The sequence below is a fragment of the Syngnathus floridae genome, chromosome 9 (genome assembly GCF_059516105.1).
Source record: "Syngnathus floridae isolate MCC-2025c chromosome 9, RoL_Sflo_1.0, whole genome shotgun sequence".
Classification (NCBI taxonomy): Eukaryota; Metazoa; Chordata; class Actinopteri; order Syngnathiformes; family Syngnathidae; genus Syngnathus; species Syngnathus floridae.
This window is the reverse complement of record NC_142421.1, coordinates 2,140,631-2,160,357: the sequence shown is the minus strand read 5'-3', so window position 1 is coordinate 2,160,357 and position 19,727 is coordinate 2,140,631. Positions and strand designations below refer to the sequence as shown.

Genomic DNA, 19,727 nt, shown 5'->3' with positions numbered 1-19,727 from the left:
TGTAAATGGTGGTGGTTTTAAGAGTTTCATTGTTTCATGTTCTTTGTTCTCTAACTACTTTTCATTGTCTGTCTGTATAATTTCCTTTGACCTGAGTAAAGGAGTTGAATCATTACTTTTGCTTTTAACTGTTATTCAAACAAGCATTTAGAGTTATACTTAAGTACAGTACAGGGTGAGTTACTTTGTCAAGCTCTCGAATTAATTGACGTCGTTATCCATTTTACTGCTAATTGTACAGTAGTCGAGCGGCACCAGACGACTATTGTGTGGTTTTGCTGCCCTCGTGTGGAATAATGATGTCACTACAACTACTTTACATACCGTGCATCCGGAAACTATTGACAGAATGGAATGAATTATTTTTTTCCTCTTAAAAATCTACACATAACACAGCATAATAACGTAAAAATGTGTATTTATTGTTTATTAAATAAAACACATCCTTTACTCAATCGGTGCACCTTTGACAGTAATTACAGCCTTGAATCTTTTTGAATAAGAGGAGGAAGGACCACTCCATTATTTGAGGACGACCAAGCTAGCCCCAAGCGTGATGAGCATGTGTTTTGAAAGCAACCTATAATTGTAAAATTCAAAGTCATCAATGACAAGTTCATTTCTTTTCTGTCTCTGTGTTTATTTTTCTTCCTGCTCTGTGCATCTGCTACCGCGCCGAAGACCTCTGAACCCGACGGGGCCATCGCTCAGACTGCTTCGGCAGCGGGAAGTTCAAAGGTCACGAGCTGACCTGGGAGGAAGCCAGCGAGACAGAAACACAGACCGGGGGCAGACCGAGGTAACACATCTCCGACAGTGTCAAATGTGTCCATGTGCAAGACATTCTGAATATTCTCCCATTGTGACCTTGTAATTCGTGCAGCAGTATGTGGGGTGGGGTTAAGTTCCTGACAAATTTTCTTTTTATTTTTTGACCAATAATTGTCACAGTCCTCTTCTGGAGACAAATTATCTTGTTATCTAACATGAATTGGAAAAAGAAATTGCAAAGTCCTTGTTTAATGCAATCACTTTTATTTTATACAAGCACCTTGCATTCACAAAAACAAAATCATTGTTACTCTTTATCATTATATTCATGTTTTATATTCATATTTTAATTTTAACAATAATATAACACTAAGTGCTATTCGTAATAATAATATAATCATAATAACAATGATGATAATAATAAATAAGTCTTTTGGAATCCTTTAGGGACCAGCAGTTGTTTCTTTTCTGGCTATCCAGGAAGAAGCAGAAGCAGCAGCAGTCAAATGGTGTGAATGGTCAGTTTACCAGCTTCTCCTGTTATGTACAAACAGATGTGTGATGATGATGATGGTGGTGGTCGGTCCCCTTCAGGAGGTCTTATCCTCAAAGCAAATCTGCTCGATGCGCCTGCAGAAAGACAGCAGGTTTCCGTAGCTTCGCACGCGCTCGGCTAGCTCGGTGCTGGTCAGCCGAGTGGTCAGGATGGTAAACAGGTGACCGAACACCAGCGCGTCCAGCTCCGTCGGCCTGAAGGTATATCATTATTATTATTAATAATAATTATCATAGTTTTATTTGGAAAGTGTGAACAGAACTAAGTTATAGGGAAAGTTTGAGTAATTACATTCTTCTGCCACAGGGTGGTGCTATACGCACAATTCCCTATGCTTAAAGTTTTCTTTCCAAATAAGTGATTTTATGAATAGCATCTGCCACTAGTTCACTCAATTCAAAATGGTGTCTCACAGGCTAGAGTACATACTGTTTATTGAAGAAGAAGGGTTGCGTTCCGAGGCGCTGCGAGAGAGCCTGGCAGCACTGACTCACGTCCTCGTACACCTGAAACACACAAAAAAAAAGAGTGGCTGCTCCGCGTAGTTATGTCATGTGAATTGTTGTAATAATAATTGCTTACCTGCTCCAAATTTTTCCCTCCCCAGCCAATGGCGTCCATCTTCCGGCGCACCTCCCACTGCTTCTGATAGGCCAGGATGGTACTGAGGGGCCACGAGTAGGGGCTGCTGTACCTGGGACGAGTGATCTAAACCCCATATAGATGTGTCAGGGAGGGCTAGATGGGACTTTGAAGAGGCTCATTGAGAAGAGAGGACTCACCTCAGCAGCTGTGCCGTCGTCACACCACTGTATGTATAACTAAAGAAGAAAAAAAACTTTATTTGAGCCAGTGAGGGGCACACACACATACTTGGAGATGACCACAATGGCATTTAAATCAGAAAAAAATTATACCTCAGCCGTCAGCAGCATGTTGTTGACGAGCTCCATGTATGCTTTCATTTCGGCCCTCTGAATGTCATCCAAGCCATCGCTCAGAGAATGACCCTTAAGTGAAAGCCAAATTAGATTTAAAAATAAAACAAGACACAGCTAACACTGAGGGCTATACTGTACTGATTTTAGAGTCCTCTTAATATTAACCATTGTGAACTCACGTCAAAATCTGACTTCTAACTTTTCCTATACAAATAATTAAAGGACAAAAATGATTGCGTCATTCCCATCTACCTTGGCTTTGGTGAACTGCACTATTGGGCCCAGTTCCGACACCACCTGGTTTCCCACATGGATGAAGGGAATCTTGCCTAAAGAAGGAATCGTAAAAACACAATTCATTCAAGCGTAAAACATTGATGAGGAAATTTTACTTCATTTGTACATGAACTCACCGGAGGGTGACATGTACTCTGCATTGGCTTTGCAGACCACCTGCACGGGCAGACCACACATCCGCAGGTAGGCCTGCACAGGAGACAAAATAGGCTCAGATGACACTTCATTGGGCACCTTATCTAGCGAGATTAATCCAGAATGCAGAAATGTACCTGCACAGCGAGGGATGAGGCGCAGTCCGAAAGCAGAATCTGATCCTCTGCACAAGTCAAAACATATATAATTGTTATTATTTTATTCATGTATTAATCCAAAGGAGAAAATACTACATAGTTATGGAGCAAGATCTCAGTGGATAGGTTTATACGTTATGTGATACAGCAGGAAAAAAACACACACCCTTAAGCGGCTGGTACAAGGTTGCACTCTCGGGCCAAGGCTCAGCAGCTGTAAAAAAAACAAAAGCACAAGAAATTCATATTTGACAGGCTACCAAATACTAATAGACACGATCAAAGTGATTCCTCCAAACTCAAAATGTTTAATTTTGACGAGGTCAGAGTTCACTCAGGTCGGAAGTCATAAGTGCCCCGCGCAATATGGCTCCCTTAGACGTGTTTCGAGTCCACGAGAGAGCAACAGGAATGAACGGATGATTGACAACAGAGATTCAAAACCAAAAAGCAACAAGACAAACGTACGTAAGGCAACTATATGATGTGGTCCAAGTTAATAATACATGCATAAAATAGACTTGTGTTTTAGTTGAGAATCTTCTACGGCAAACCAAATTTTGCAGGTAAATTCACCTAAATATCATTTACGTCAAACCCTTCAATTGTTTAACTCCAAACCTTGCTAATGGAGTAAATGTTTAATTTGAATTCCAGGACTTTCATTGTAGCTTAAACCTCGCAGCTACTGCTAACGCTACAATGAAGCATTTATTACGATTATTTTTTATTATTATTTGCTTTGCCAATGCTGCAAGTGAGCTAGCAGCATAGCGAACATCACTATGCACAAACTGCAAAAGCTGCAACACTTTACCCGCCATTTGTGATACGAAAGCATCTGCTGCAAGAGACATCTTTGCTCTGAATTGCTGCCTTTAAATACGCTCAAAAACGTTTAACTTTAGTACAAATCTGAGGTCAGTTCAGCTTCATGGGAGCTTGAGGACACCGACTGGTCCGTGGAAATCTTCAGTCCGATGAGGAACATTGAACTCGATTATTGGTTCCCCTTGAAGGCCGGAAATGTTCAATGTATCTATATTTTCCTTTCTTCTTTCGCCCAATATAACTTGGGAGCTGTATTGTACAAATTACGGATACATACATTTTCATAAGAAATATGAAAACCTTATTAAAATATTTTTATTAGAAACTAGTGCGCTTGCACTTAGCTAGCGCTGATTTGTTTTCCTTTTAAAATGCAGTTCACAAATGAACCACATGAGGGCGGCCTTGTACCAACACAACTGGATGAATGGAAAGCACGTAACAGTTCAAGGTGGATAAAAGAACAAGTAGGTACTATTTTTTTTGTCTCTACTCGCGTTTAGCGTCTTAATATTGAAATTACTTTATGTATGTGATGTCGAATACTGCGATTATTAAGACAATTGGATCCGTGTAAGAGTTTCCAGTTTGTTTACCCAAAAGTCACACTTTGGATCCATTTGTCGCAAATGTTCTCAGCCAGTTTGCGGCGCGCGATCCTTTTTTGATAAATCTCTCGTGACTTTTCCTGCCCATTTGTCTCCAACGGAAGCCTCCAATTAAAGTAGCTCATTTCCCACCAACCATCACCAGGAGCGACTTGTGCTGCTCCAGACATGCTATATTTGGAACTTTCTGACGTAAACATGTGAAATGCAATGAATTCGTCGATTTAAAACTATATAATAAATGTTTCTATTCATATTGTACAACATTATATGTAACGTTTTTAAAAATAGTCCTTATTTTGTGAATACTCAACGTTTTCAGATCAATCGCAGTCTTAAACTTGCTTGCAAAACCCTTTTAATATTTACATCTTTATTTTCCTTTTGTTGCATATTTATCTACATTACCTTCTGTAACGTTGCCACGACAAATTACCCCATTTATCTTTTTTTTCCCTTTGGTCACTTATTGCTATAAATCCACTTTATTTCCCACGTTTTCGGACTAAATAATATTTCATTCGCATACGCAATTGAGACTTTTGTATATTCTTACTTTATTATAAAATCTCGTGTGCAAGAGAGCAGGAGACACTAATCTGCTGTAATGTAAAGCTTTTTATTTACTTAACCAAGTTCTTTTTTTTATCAAAATGTTTTTTTCCACACATATAAAAGTCGTACACGGATGCTTTTGCTGTACTTTCTCACATACAAAACGACACGTGCTGCTACCAAGAATAAAAATATGCGATGAAACATACACATAATAAAAAAACGATAAGTACTTATGGAGGCCAATTAGCATATTACACTGGAATAAAGAAAAAAAAAAACGTATTATTCTTTGTTGGATGGACTTTAAAACCCTGTAAGGAAACCCTGAGACAAATATGCAAACACCTTTTGGAGCTCAGCTGTGTATGCGTGTGCGCGTGTCCGTGCGTGCACGTGTTGGTGCGTGTATGTGTGTGTGCTGCACGCTATTGCTTTTGGCACATAAAAATCAACAGTGCGTGCTCATTTGTTGCTTATGTGTCATCTTTGCGTTTGCCATTTTGGTCATGTGCATATAAGTATAGCTAATACGCTGCCTCACTCTTATACAACCCTGTATTATGCTGTTTTGTTTTTTACCCTGTAGAAATAATAATAACGATAATAATATTAATAATTACAAAAATAACCCTGTTGTCTCCACAACAAAATTCTTCCAGGAGATCCAGAACAAAAATGACAAGACTATAGGCTATATATAAGGCTAATACATGGATGCTTGAGGAATGTAGGCCTGGATCGTCACTTGGTCATTTGGGGGGGGGGGGGGGGGGGGGTCCAAAAGCCCCCTGACCCTAACCCCTTTGAATCTCACACCGGGATGGCCGTCTTGTCCGCGCTTTTCTTGGCCTTGCTGCGCCCCTTGGTGTTTGGCAGCTTGTTGTCCTTCTTCCAGCGCATGCGCCGGTTTTGGAACCACACCTTGACCTGGCGCTCGGACAGGCAGAGCGTGTGCGCCACTTCCACGCGGCGGCGGCGCGTCAGGTAGCGGCTGAAGTGGAACTCCTTCTCCAGCTCCAGCACCTGCTGACGCGTGTAGGCCGTGCGCAGACGCTTGGGCTCCGGCCCAGGGTGGTTCGGGTTCACTGGGGGACACGAAAGGACAGTGTGACGTCATTAGTATTTTTTTCTTCCATATATTTATTATTTGATAGCATATTCCGAGAGGCCACTTAAAAATAACAGCATTTCGTGGCTCTTATTGATACGAATTGGATTTTGGCTAAATTGCATAAAAAATGCATAATGCATCCGTTAAGCCGCACGATATTGGAAAAAAACATGCGACATAGATGTTGAGTATTTCCATATTAATATTATGATATTGAACATGTAACATTTTTATTATCTAAAGATGAAGTGTTTTTTGTCATGGTAGAATCGAATCAGTTTACATATAGGTGTGTGTGTGCGTGTATTTAAGTATAAGAATAGGTCCCATTCACTAACAACTATTTTTTTCCGTCTAAAAAAAAACCCGATTCCCTGAAATACTTAATGTACATAATGTAGTATATTAACGTTTATTAATTTAATTTTTAATCATTAGATATTTCCATATTATATGGTCAATTTTTTTCACAGCTAGTTATTCCTGATGGTATTTTGGACGTGTGCTTGCGTGCGTCTCTTTGCGCACTTTTATTATGCATGTGCGTCGATTTGCAATTGACCAGCAAACTGGTTAAGAAACCATTCTGGACTATTAAGGCGCATCTCTTTGTTCACTGGCCGTGTGCGCACACTCACGCACGCGCACACTCACGTGCGCGCACAAGCTGCGGCAGAGCCATAAAAGTTTATAGCGGCTGTAATTCTGCCTGACACTCACTGCGATCATAAATAACTCACCACAAGAAATGGTGCTCCCAAATGGACAAAACACTACAACAAGGGTGTGTGTGTGTGTGTGTGTGTGGGTGAGAGTGTAGATGAGATGCTGGGGGCAAGAGGGAGAAATAAAATGAAAAAGCAAAATGACATTCGACGTGTTAAAAAAAAAAAAAAAGTGTGACAGAGAGAATAGGATGATGGTGTTCCTCACCGTGGGCGATGTGCACCTTCTTCATCCAGGGGTAGACCACGATTGGCGGCTTGTCTTTGGCCTGGTGGCCCCCTCCAGCACCGATTCTCCTCTGCACCTGAGCAGGCTTACTCGCGCACGTCATCCACATCTCCGGAAAGCCACCCTCCTTCCCCTCGGCGTCGTCGTGCTCGGTGAAGCCGGGGAAAGGCGCACCTTGCTGCGGCAGCCGCTCGGCATCCTCCCGTGGGTGCTGCTGCTGCTGCTGCGGTTGCGCCTGCAAGGAATGTTCATAGGCGGTTGACTGCGGTGCGTAGCCGGGCTCCGGCGGATGGGCTGCGGCCGTAGGCTGGTAGCGCCCACCGCCATACGTGCCACAGTCCGGGGGGCTGTTGTAATACCCCCCTTGGTCAGTGAAATGACTGTAATCTTCCTCGCAAGGCGGGAAGTGCGGCTCGGCGTATTTGCAGCTCACCGCGTAGGACTCCATGATTGATTTATAGCGAGGCTGGTAGGAGAATACTAATTTTTCTTTTTCCTCTCTCTCTCCCTCTACCCCTTCGCCCTGTGTCCCCCTTTTCCCCCCTCTGGCATCAAGCCACCCCGCGGCTGTCAAATAGACGGACGGCCGTATGGACCATGTGACCCGCTAGCTCAGCCAATGGGAGGCGTCGCTTTTTTGCCGCTCTCCCTCTAAATAAAGTAAAAAAAATCAGCAAAATTGTGCCTAATTGGCTTAATGAAAATTTGCTGGCGGGGCTAAATTAAAAAATTAGATGGTTGTGGATTGCAACTGCTGCGTCATTATTTATTTTATAAGCTCATCCATCTACCCCCCCTTTCACCCCTTCCTATTGAACACGCACAGTAGATTTATGACTTTTTAGCTGACGTACGGGATCGACCCCCACAGATGGGCCCCTGAGCTGAAAAATTAATCGGGCCCATATTGAGGGGACGAGGGGGCCATATTTGGCCTTGTGGCCGCAATCAAAGGGCGCAAAACAAAACGTGACCGCTCCGCAGAGGGCACGCACACAAGAATGGGACAAAAAGGCCCCCAGACAGTGACTAGTAGTTGGCTTTGTTGCGGGTAGGGGTCAGCCCGAGGTGTCCCGTTCACCATCTCACCGTCATCATCGCCGTCTCTGAATAAAAGCCACATTGGAAAAATGATGCAGCTGAGGAGGTGGGGTGGGGAGGACTGAGCGAAGGCGTTTAAAAATGATCTCGCTGGTTTAGAACCCCCGAAAGTGGCCAAATTGAGCCCTCACACGACGAAAAATAAATGATAGTCCATTCTAAACCCCCCAAATAATCATTCATTTGTGCATATGGCGCCCCCTAAACTGCCGCATTGTTTTGGCATGCGTTTGGCTCAAGTGGAGGCTTTATTTAATCTGACCTAATGCAAGTGAACCTAAAAGCAAATGTGTTTGATCTGGCTTCCAGATCCTAATGGATGTCAGCGATAAGCCCAAAACAGGCAAACATTTGCTTTAGTAGCTCGCTTTAATCATGCTTGATCGTTTTATTAGGGTGAAAGTGTCGCTCAGTTTTCTTATCTAAATTGATGTGTTTAATTAGAGACCATTTTAATTAGATCCAGCATTTTAAAGGGCAATATTGTTAAGCAGAGTGGAAAGTGTCATTTACAATTTTGCTAATTTGCAATTTTTGTAGAATTTGCGGGTGTATGTTACGTAATGGTCTATATAGATAATACCAATGCAATCAAAAATGTTTCTCCATATTACAGCATTTAAGTAATTAATTCAATTGGTAATTCTGGGTCAATTTGCCATCATGCTGTGAAATTGTACTTTTTTTTGCTGCGACCCTGAAAGGCTCATTTTTTCCTTGCAGTATAGAGTACATACAAAAAGGAGCCTTATGCTTCCATGCATCCATTGCACTGGAATGTCATTAGTCAACCAGAGGGTGCCACTCTGAACAAACATTTTCCCCAAATGTGAGCAAGAAACATAAACAACAGTACAGTAGGTATCCAATAATCAAAGTTCGAAGGATTATGTTTCTTCTACTCCAGTGGACCCTTGAATACTCATGGGTTATCACCCCTTAAATCATTTCGCAGATTTTGTTTCTATACTTGTTATTTTTCATATATTGAAGTTTGATCAGTGATTTTTATTGAATTCTTCTGTTTTTTCAATTCAAAAAACATTTCCCTCCCCGACTTCAATGGCCGTCAATTATACGCAAATATTTGCTATCCGCAACCCAGCCCGGCCTGATTTTCACTGAGTCATTTTAGGTTGTAATATCACCAATGACCATCAGATGGCAGATACAAGAGCTTGCCCTCAAATTTTGCGGATTTATACAAGCAGGACCTGAATCATTTATTTTCCTTTGGTTGATTCTTGTAGAAAAAACTAGTAGGAAAATGATGTTTTGCTGAAGTGACTTGAGTGTCCATCGTGTCACTGGATTTTCTTGCTGATCAGAAAGTGAAGCAACCCAAATTGAAAACACAAAGAAGCACTTGTGAAGCTCTTCGGGTTTCCCTTGCGCGTGATAGATGGTTAGTCGCCGCCCATAGACTCCCCTAGAACCCAATCTGTGACCGAGCAGAGTCCACACACATTCGGTTCTACAGGGTATTTATAGGCGAAGCATGTACGCTCCTGCTGTTCCACACTCCAGTGTCCTCGGATGTAAAGGAGTCGTCTCGACACCACTCTTTGTTTCGGGAACACGCTTGTTGCATGTGTCGCGTGTGTTGCTTTAACATGCCAATAAGTCATTGAAATATCCTCAATGAATCCTTAGGCATGTGGGGTTAAGGATGCTGACAGAGATGTGAGTCATTGGACCTTTTCTCATCGGATTGCGTGCAAAACTGATTCTGCCTATCTTCTAAGAATTAAAAGTAATTAGTAGAAATTAATTTTTGGCTTACTCGCTATTTCAGTGCGTTAACAGTTTGGTTTATTTTTCCTATATGGATGCAGTGCAAATTTTTTTTTGCCACATTTTGTATTAATTAGTCATTGCAACTGCAGAGAATTGGGGATGGGCAGATACCGGTACACCGATACCTTATTTCTAGGTATCGGTACTTGTGCCGAAAGTCGATACCTGTATCGGTTGCTCTCCTGTGCCAGCCGTTTTATATGATCAGGATCTATTTTTTTTCCCTTTAAATATCTTATTGTCTTTTTGGGGGGTTATTTATCAAACGTAGTGGTATCGGTACTTGATATCGGTATCGGTAACTTGATAGTTGAGCAAATGTCTTGGTCTGAAAAATCAATCATCCCTACATTGCAATTAGAAGAAAATTGACCCATTTTGGCTTGCTCGAAAACGTTCTGTTATTTCAATCAGTAACATTGTTCCGATACTGAAACCTCTTTGACTCTTTTTTTTTTTTTTAATCTATTTATTCATGTATATTTTCTAATTCACTATCAACTTTTTTAGGGTCCGTCCGATTAATTTGCTGGCTCATTTAACCGCTAGATATTAGCTATTTTAAAATATGCTTATTTGTGTGCGAAAAGTCCATTTTTAAAGTGAAATGCCAGCCGAAACAAAGGCAAATTGACGAAACAGTCCTAATGGATGTGTTTGAATAATGACGCTTTCGCCAGCACGAATGCATTCAGCACGGAACTATTAATCTACGCCTTCATTTTCATTTATTTTTTTTAAACAATTCTTCAGCCCCAAATGAGTTTTTCTTAGTAGTCATCAGCTCCACACACCTTTTGACTCAATAGCTGTGAACTTTGCTGCACCCCCTCTTGCCCCCCCCTCCCCCCCTCCCTTTTTAATAGGAGACAACAACACCAACAACAACAACGGGAGCTCAAAAGCGAGCATTCTTGTGCGGTCAGAATGTAGCCTAGCTGCCGAGCGGGTCGCTGCAGGGTCACTCACAAGCGTTGACCGAGGCTTCACCGGACCTACCATTAGTCCTATGCGCGCTGGACAGGACGGTTGGGGCTCCGCACGGATTGGGGAGGGGGGGACCACGCAGAGTTCAAAAGTCGCTATAGGCCATTGTTGCGGGATTGTTCATTGTGTTGCTTTGTGCAACCATTGAAAGAGCACTTTTGCGTCATGTAACACCGTGCGCATTTTTTTAAGCCAATGCGTAAACTGTATTTGCATTCTCACACAATTCCTACGCATTATTGTTATTTCCAATGCGCCATTACGCCGTTCTCAGTGCACATGTGTAGTCCACTCTTCGAAAAAAAAAAAAAAAGCTATTCAGATGGTGGCTTTTCTTTCTCTCGGGGGTCGTTTCACTTTTTCATCTTAGACAGGCTGACCGCCGGCTAACCCCTTCGCCCCCGGGCCTGCAGCCGGGTCAAAGCCGGGCTGAGAGCGGTCCTCTAAGCCGGTTTAGACATTAACTTGCACGACCCCTCCTGCAGCGCAGCGGCACCGTCTCGCGGGGTGACGCCAAATTCGCATTTCAAGCTCATTTGCTGCAAAACAGCCCAATTCGAACGCTCCGTTTGAATGTAAAATATGGATTTTTTTTAAAAGTAGTTTTTATCGCGCGGTGCAAATGGACTCAGATTAATGCCTTGCCCCAGCAGCATGCATGTTAGCACATAAACCTGCAATAAACGAGCCAAAAACGTTTGCTTTAATGTCCAAGTTTTATGACGTCTAATTCCCATCATGACTGCGCACAGGGAGCTCATACGACGCTCTAGAATTCTTTAGCTTGCCTGATTTACTGTCAGCCAACACGAGTACGTGAAAAGAAAAAAAAAAAAAAAAAAGAATGCTGATGACTCTCGTCGTGTCTCACTTCCACAAAAACATCCACCCGCACGAGCTCTACGGGGTCTTTCGGATTAATTGCATAGAACAATATGTAGTTTACGTTTATTCATTTGTTTGTTTGTAATTGTCGTTTTGTCATAGGTGTGTTTGTTCAAACACGCTATAGCGTGCATTTAAAAACATCAATCAGTGCTACGTTTTTTCTGTAATCGCATTATTTTTGAAAATTTAGATAAAAAAATACCTGGCGCAGTATATACCAATGTTTTTATGTAGTAAAATGCATGAAATAGTGCGGCAGTTATTTTTATTCTTACACTTATTCTTAAAAGTTTTAAATGAATAGACTAATGGTAATATAATGAAGTAATATCAGAATAAATAATACATTTAACTGGTTCCGGGCGTTTTTCCAATTTAAATGTGCATAATTGAATGGCTATAGAATAGAAGGTAATTTATCTCTCGGGCAAAATAGGAGACCGGTGCAAAAATAAATGTGTCATATTTTCCGATCTAGAGATTTATATTTAAATAGAATATTTTTTTCTAAAATATCCTATACTGATCCCTACTCTTGCTGCTGCATTTAGTTTCAGAAAATGAAATGAAAAACGCAACAACCCCAAAAAAAATTTGTCTCTTATTTTCCCCGACGAGGCAGAGTTGTGTATTATAAGAGTATTTGCAGAATTGCATCCAAACAAACACGTTTCTATTTTAATAAACACAATTATTGCATACTTGTCAATCTACATCTTTCATTTAGACGATATCACCGAGGAAAAGCATTTTTTAAAAGGTGAACCGTGAGTGTTGTTTCCTTACCGGCCGAGTAAATGTCACCTGCAGCCGGGCTTGTCCTCCGTGACAGTGAGTGTCCCTCCATGCGTGTCCCCCTTGCCGCCCGAATGATTTAATTGAATCCCATTTGTGGAGCACAGGTGGATCTCTGGACCCCCTCGCTCATCCCACCAGGGTCAACGCAGGGTCCCCGGACCAGCGATTGCACCCCCTTCTCCTCTCGCCCCCTCCCCGTCCATATCTCATAACATCATCGCTGCCAAATATGAAAACCCGCAGCCGTCCGGGTCTCGCGTGGAAGCGAAATCCCGCCGTCCTCTCGTCCACGTCGAACCGCGGGGACAATTTTTTCGAAGTGTGTGTGTGGCCGCTGATGCGATGTGGTGGCCTGTCGGCTGCAGTCTGAGTTATATTTTGGGGCCTGTCACGCCACCGGCAATAAAACACACTTTATTGCTATCACGTGTTCTCCCCCCCGACACCCCCACCCGCTTTTTTTTTTCCACGTCTCCCACGCGGATCCATAAATTGTCCTGGGAGAGGACACTTTGAAAAGTAACGGTTCCCACTTTTGTATCTTTATTTAAAAAAAAATATATCAGGTTTGAAATATAACTACTTTAAATATTTTAAGTATACGCATTGCGAGTGTTTTCTGAACACGTCCAACATCTTGTTGATTTTATTTGCTTTTTTTCGTATATTGGTTTCTATTTTTATTTCTATATGTTGCCAATTGAGCTCCGTTCGTGACTATGCATGCGCACCTCCAGACGTCTACTAACCCCTGTCCAAACAAACCTAAACGAGTCTTTTTGCACTTTTCCGGATGCCCCTGGAATGCTGGAACATTTGTTTCCTGCTTTGATTTCCGTAAATGGGGAGCAATAAAGCCATAAAGTAGGCGCTGTGAAAACACACGTGCGTGTGTGCGTGCGCGCGCATGTGTGTGTGTGTCCCGCCAAACGCTGCAAAAACACAAAACAAAAACGCCACCACTATGCAATAACAGAACAATCGTCTTGAATGTACGACAAATGCATCATTTGTAATTATTATACATCCTTAATAGAACACTTGATGCGATGGTTTTTGTCACGTAGCTAATAACCGCACTTACATAATTTATTACCTATATAATGTTAAAGCTCAATTTTCCCATGGAATGGAACCTACTTCGTGATTTCCAACGTCTGTGGCGTTAAAAGATATTCAAGTTTGCAACGGATTTGAACGCACCCCGGTGGAGGTGTGTTCAAATAACTCGGATAATGACGTCGCGCAAACTGACCTTGTGTTTGACTTCCTTTTTTGAATTGCGCCAAATTAAACATATTTGCATCATTTATAGCCATTAAACATCATTCTGAATGCACGGCTATCATTCTAAATTATTTAAACAACAAGCGTCTTTATACGTCTGTACTATTAATTATTAATTTTCCCATTGATGCGAACGCACCCTGATAAAGGTGCATTCACGGTAGCTGGAGGTTACAGATACCCGCCCCAAAGAGTCTTAGTCTTGCGATATAATAAAGATATAGTGAAGCTCATATAGTAGTTGGCCAGGGGCTTGTGTCATCTGCACTTAAGCTTCAGTAGAAACATGAAATGTTTGAATGAGCATTACTGTCATTTATTTGTGCTCTAATTGCATTATCGCATATAATATGACATGAATGCTGCAAACATGACGTAACGTTGCGTATCATTCAAAATAATTCAAGACATTGAATAGATTAAAAATGTCCCCCTGTCTGCAGTGCTCGGAGCGCAGTTTTATTCTTTGTCTTTTACCGCTCCCTAGTGGACAAAAGTAGCAACAGCAGACTGCGCTGAGGAAAAAATGGGCGTTACCTGCCGCTTTGCGGTGCTATGACAGCCCTTTTGTTCATTGTTCAACATTGAACAATCTTGCTATAAAGAAAAAAAAAAGATTTTACTGCTTGGAATCGAAATGTTAACATTTATAATCAAACAGTCAACGCCCCCGCAAATTAGGCAACCTGCAGCATTTTATAAGCAATACAATTCCAAATTCTGCCTTCGTAAACATAATAAAGTTTAGATGAAAGCATCGATGTAACAATATTGTATGCAAGTTATCGTGACTGTAAATTGCATTGGTGTACAACTGCAGTGCGTAACATTGCACCAAAATATTAGAAACAGCCCTCCTTAGTATAATGCGGCTGTAGGCCAAAACCGCAAACGATACGTACAGTTTTGCATAAAATCTATTAATACCTCAGTTTGTGAACTCGTTAGATGTTGTTTTTTTTTGTCCACACTCTGAATAGAAATGTTAGTCAACATTATAATATTAAATTGATGTGCACTGCAGAGCTGCGAAGGTAACGCCCATTTTCGAAATTGATCATAATGTCTGCAAAGGCATCTAACTCTATTGGATCTCTTTTACGCAATTTCACTTTTGTGCTTGATAGTCCGTCTTGGGGTTCATAAATTACTTTAGAGTTACTTTTTTTGAGTTGAAATGGTGTCAAACTCATGTTGCTTCTTATTCACAAGTCATTCTTTAGTGGTCTTTTTGCACATGTGCAGATACAGGAGACGCATAAGTTGCTCTTACGTGACAAATTTGCAGCTGCTCTTCTCCTTCACCTTCTCAGTCGTCGTTTTTGTCATCCTACGCACATACAAAGAGCAAACCCACAATCAGCAGCACGACACAACTGTCCATCTGTCTGTCTCCTGGTGTAAATTTTCCAGGTTTGTGTGGCGTCACTGTCACCCTTTGTCCCTTTTGTTGCTCTCTCACACACACGCACACACACTCTCGCTCACGCACACACACGGCAATGGGCTCCTCTGCCGCATTGCAGTAGGTTGTAAATACTGTCAGTGCCAGCTGAGCTCCAGTGAGCATCACCAGTGAAATACTGTCTTTGTTTCTCCTCTATCCTTCTCTCCCTGACCCCCTCCAGACCCCGCCCCCTCCTCCGCTCTAGGAAGTGTACAATTGTAAAAGGAGAAAGAAAAACATAAAATACTGCCATCTTTGTGTCTCTGTGGGTGTGTGAGAGCCCCAGTCACAGGGCCCTCATAAAAAGCGCACATAGAGGAAATGAGTAGTGGGGGTCGTTAGTTATTTCCATCTACCTATGAGTGAGACCAAAAGATGTCGTTTCATATTGAGTTCATTGAAGTTAACTTTATGATTGAAAATGTTTTCCCCCTTTTGTATCTCTCAATGATGAGAAACAAACGTGCACCCTTTCAGTAACATGCATTTTTATCATCCTGTGATAATCCCAAGTGCTTTGCATCATGCGGCAATGACGTCACCACGAGGTGAAGTCATCTCACTTCCACTTCCACTTTGCTACATCTGTCAGAAAATGTCAAGACTAAATCTGCACCGAATCTTTGCTGCGACTTCCCTTGCCGCCTACTCACCGTGACGTCACCATATTTTGTAATTCTTACTTAATTGTGCATTTATGGTCGTCGAATCGGCACTCAAAGTAAATTTAAAGAAGTAAATGCGCATCCAAATTACTTCGGAGACATCTGAAATGATTTAGTAACAGTTTGAGCCCTCAGAAATTGCGCAAGGAAGCAATAATAACAGTTTCAGTTAGTATTCATCATGCAAATATTGAAAGAGTAGCTTACCTGCTGATGTGATCATCCGCATACACGCCAGCATCTTTTAAAAAAAAGAACAGACGATTTCAGTTTGCAGCAAGTCGCACCATATAGGCTATGACGTCATTACGCATCAAACTATAGGCTAACATTCGAATGAGAAGTGCAGAAATACACTTGGAAAAAAGCCTAAAGAAAGTGCGGGGGTGTGTGGGTGTGACAAGAGACGAGTTTTTTACCGTGCGTGCGTGCGTCGAGGCGGCTGCGCGTCTATACGCGCGACGGGAAGGAAAGGAAGCAAGAGTGAGACGTGATTGGTCACGTGCATGCGGAGGGCCAATGGCGGCGGGCGCGCGCTCGTAAAATACAGCAGCAGCTCAAGACTCAGGCGTGAGGGGAATTTTGGGGGCTATGATTTGTGGCAGCTGCACTAGCCAGGAAGCCAGAAGAATCCATCTTGAAAACTCCATGTTGCGGCTGGGCTGGGGTGGGGTGGGGGTTCATAATGTGCATTATTATACACTTAACGTGGATTTTAGAGTCGACCAGCACAAGTTTCTTTAATTTCGATGCGTCAATAACACTGCATTTTTGTTGTAGCTGTTGCAAGTTTTTTTTTTTTTTTTAGTTCGTTTTGCAGTCGTTGGTCATTGGACCTCGTTTCAAGAATTTAAAATACGTTGATATATATATTACTGCATGGAAATGTGTAGTTATGGATACGAATATTTGTTTTATTTCGTTTATGTACGGCTTGATTTTTCTGCAATTCCAATGCGCAAATAAGACAGACGGTTTGGGAGGTGGGGCAGCAATACGAATGTGCTTTTGTTTCTGGAAATTTGTAGCTTTTCTTACGTCTTTTTTGCGTGCTTTTTTTCGAGCACTATGATGTCACAACGCCAGTAGGATTTTTTTTGTACCTTTACTTTAAATCTTTGGTCAGCATGATTTTACTTCGTTTTACTGGAGTGTTTGAGACAACCGCACAAACGTGATGAAAAAAAAAAATGGCCTACTTTGTTCGTGAAATAAGGAAGAAACAATTCTGATTTTCAACTGATGATCAGGAAAATGTTTTCCTCGAAGAACAAATCAGATAACAAATCTGAACTTAAATAGACAGGTATAATGAAAAATCAAAATAAAATACGCTACGAGAATGTATTTGCCACGCATTTAAAATGAAAACAGCCTTTTGTCCTCTTAGCCACAACTACGAACGTGAAATAATCAGCATCATGTCATAGTTAAGAATATTAAGAATGAAGTGCCAAGATCATTTCAATTTCATACTGCAGTTGTTTATTCCCCTCACTTGTATTTTCGGGTTTATTTTGTGTTTATTTCCCGTTCTTCACACATCTAGTTTTTCCTTGTATGTATCAATTAGTATTCAGCGGTAGTGTGCAGTGAGTCTGCAGAGGGCCACTGCAATTAAGTAGAAATATACGCAGTGCAGTGGTTGGCATTTAAAAAAAGATTCTAGATATTTAAAAATGTATTGTAGATAATAATCATTCTAATCATTCTAGAATAATGTACATGCATGTTATGGCGTTACTTTTTTTTTTTTAATCATTATTTGTCTTATTGCCCCCCCTACGAAAATCCAGATACGTATATGTGCCTGCGACATTTGACAAAAAATAATTTAGGTAGAACTGACAGCAACGTACTATTTCGTTTAGACCTGTTTTTTTCCACCACTGCACCTTCGTTGTAGCTACGTTTTTGTAACACGTTTCTATGGTTACTGTTTTTTATGACATATTATGGCGTGTGTGTTTGTGTGTGCGTGTGTTTATTGCTTTTCTCCCTTTCAACTGCATGCGCAATCCTCAAGAAAAAACCCCGTTATTCAGATATAATTGTTTTATCGATCAATAAATAGTCATTCTTAGTTGAATATTCCGTCGCCATTTAATGTAATGAAAGGAAATATATTTTAGACAATATTTAAATATATTCAGAAACGAAAAAAATCCTTAGTGTTATTTCTATTAAAACATTGAAATTTTAACAAGATACATCGACATTTAGAAGGTTCGTCTCACCGTTTATATTTTTCCTAAGCCTACTTCAACCTATCATTTATGCAAAATTATTCATTGAGCACAATTATATAAACGAAATCAAAGGTAACAAATGACCTCCTTGCATGTTATTTAAATGTTGTGCCCAGAAAGATTGGATTTTGGCTCTTCAATCTGGATTGTTATTTTTTTTCGTGGGCCCGCTGGCTGTCAGAAACACGACTCGCGTCTTGTAAACTAAAGCCGGCAGGGTATCAACAAGCCCCTTCCCCCCCCAACACCAAAGACACCCATTGCCAATAAACACAACATAGGGCAGTTCAGGTCGTAAAGGGACTTTTAAACACAGTATTTGAACGCGGATACTGTTGCACACAAGGGTCACTTTGACCCGAGCTGGCCTAATAAAATTTGTGGATCTACCAGATTGTAATGTATAACTTCCGATATTTTCAAAATCTATTACTCTTTTGTTTGACTTCAATAAATAGATGAATAATGCTTATCAGTGTTTTACTGACAAAAGGGAATGCAGCCGCCCACGCAGGTTTGTAATTGCCACAAGATGGCAGCAAAGCACCTTTTTCCTATTAGAGAAGGCTACGCCCTAACGAAATGAAGTTTCCCCCTTCAACATATTTCCCTTGGTACAAAATTATTATAGCGCAATAGCAGTATAGTTTGCATAGTAGACACTGCTGTGGCATGGGTGGAAAAAGACCGTTTTATGGAAATAATGGAGAATGAAGAGGTTGGAGCTTAAGTCTTGAGAGATTTTCTGCCACGTTAAATTTAGGTTCCACTTGCACTGCAGTTATGAAATGAACATTCCAATATGACAATATGGCCTATTATTTTCTACACATTCATGGCGCCTTCTATGATATCAAGCCCTTTCAGTGCAGAATAGTGTTGAATTTCTTTTCAAATCAATGTCAGTTAATGGAAAAAGCCAAGAGTGACCCAATTTATTCCAATAAGAAGACTTTTATCGACATGTTCAACATCTTTAACCATCCATCCATTCATCGGCTAGCCAATATCGAGCTAGTAAATACATACAGCGCATCTAAATGGCAGAATAATATTTGATTGACATCACATGTTGATTATTGCCCATCACTATACAAAAACAAACGTGAACAAAAACGGTCAAATAAAAGTTACACTGAAGTCTGCAATCATTTCAGGGGGATAAACAGCTAATAAATGACATCTCTTCCGTTATTTGTCACTTCCAAGATGAGTCCCTCAAACAAGCATCCATCACTTTTGCAAGACAACAGCACCACCTAGCGAAAAAAGTATCCAACTACAAAACACACGTGAAGCCACAAACTGTTTAACCCAATTTTTACGTCTTACTTTTCTTTGTCTTGATGTTGGAACCTAAAAGAGATTTGCTTCGGAATTAAATTTTAAAAAGTCATATTTTCTCCCCTCATTTAGTTTGGAAATAACCGTCATCTATTAGAGCGTAGTCGTCCTCGTTTACTGCGTGAATGATAGCGCAAAGTAGAACCAGGGGCAACTTTTCATTATACGAGCAATAACTTCATCGTTACATACTTTCTATTTAATTTCTACGGCACTTTAACAGCCCCCGCGCCGCGTTGCTATT

At 41.1% G+C, this 19,727-nt stretch overlaps 3 protein-coding genes across 3 annotated transcripts in view; 1 reads left to right on the top strand and 2 right to left on the bottom strand.

Moving 5' to 3' along the window:
- Nucleotides 1–1,015: 1,015 nt before the first annotated feature.
- mtx2 (metaxin 2) lies at nt 1,016–3,850 on the bottom strand. The gene is made up of 10 exons (XM_088385968.1): nt 3,676–3,850; nt 3,025–3,072; nt 2,838–2,884; nt 2,682–2,754; nt 2,521–2,597; nt 2,245–2,337; nt 2,110–2,148; nt 1,910–2,035; nt 1,757–1,833; nt 1,016–1,521 (listed from the first exon to the last, which is right to left on the bottom strand). Exons 1-10 carry the CDS (start codon nt 3,713–3,715, stop codon nt 1,362–1,364), a joined length of 780 nt encoding a protein of 259 aa, XP_088242094.1. The 5' UTR covers nt 3,716–3,850; the 3' UTR covers nt 1,016–1,361.
- The window catches only part of lnpk (lunapark, ER junction formation factor), a 45,064-nt gene continuing 28,531 nt past the window's right edge, over nt 3,195–19,727 (top strand). The window contains exons 1-2 of the transcript XR_015860631.1: nt 3,195–3,322; nt 4,067–4,156. The gene's annotated coding sequence lies outside the window, so the exon portion shown is untranslated. The remainder of the gene's footprint in view (nt 3,323–4,066; nt 4,157–19,727) is intronic.
- On the bottom strand, nt 4,903–7,448 carry LOC148392842 (homeobox protein Hox-D4b-like). The gene is made up of 2 exons (XM_088385970.1): nt 6,900–7,448; nt 4,903–5,940 (listed from the first exon to the last, which is right to left on the bottom strand). The coding sequence occupies exons 1-2, from the start codon at nt 7,366–7,368 to the stop codon at nt 5,666–5,668; spliced, it is 744 nt and encodes a 247-aa protein (XP_088242096.1). The 5' UTR covers nt 7,369–7,448; the 3' UTR covers nt 4,903–5,665.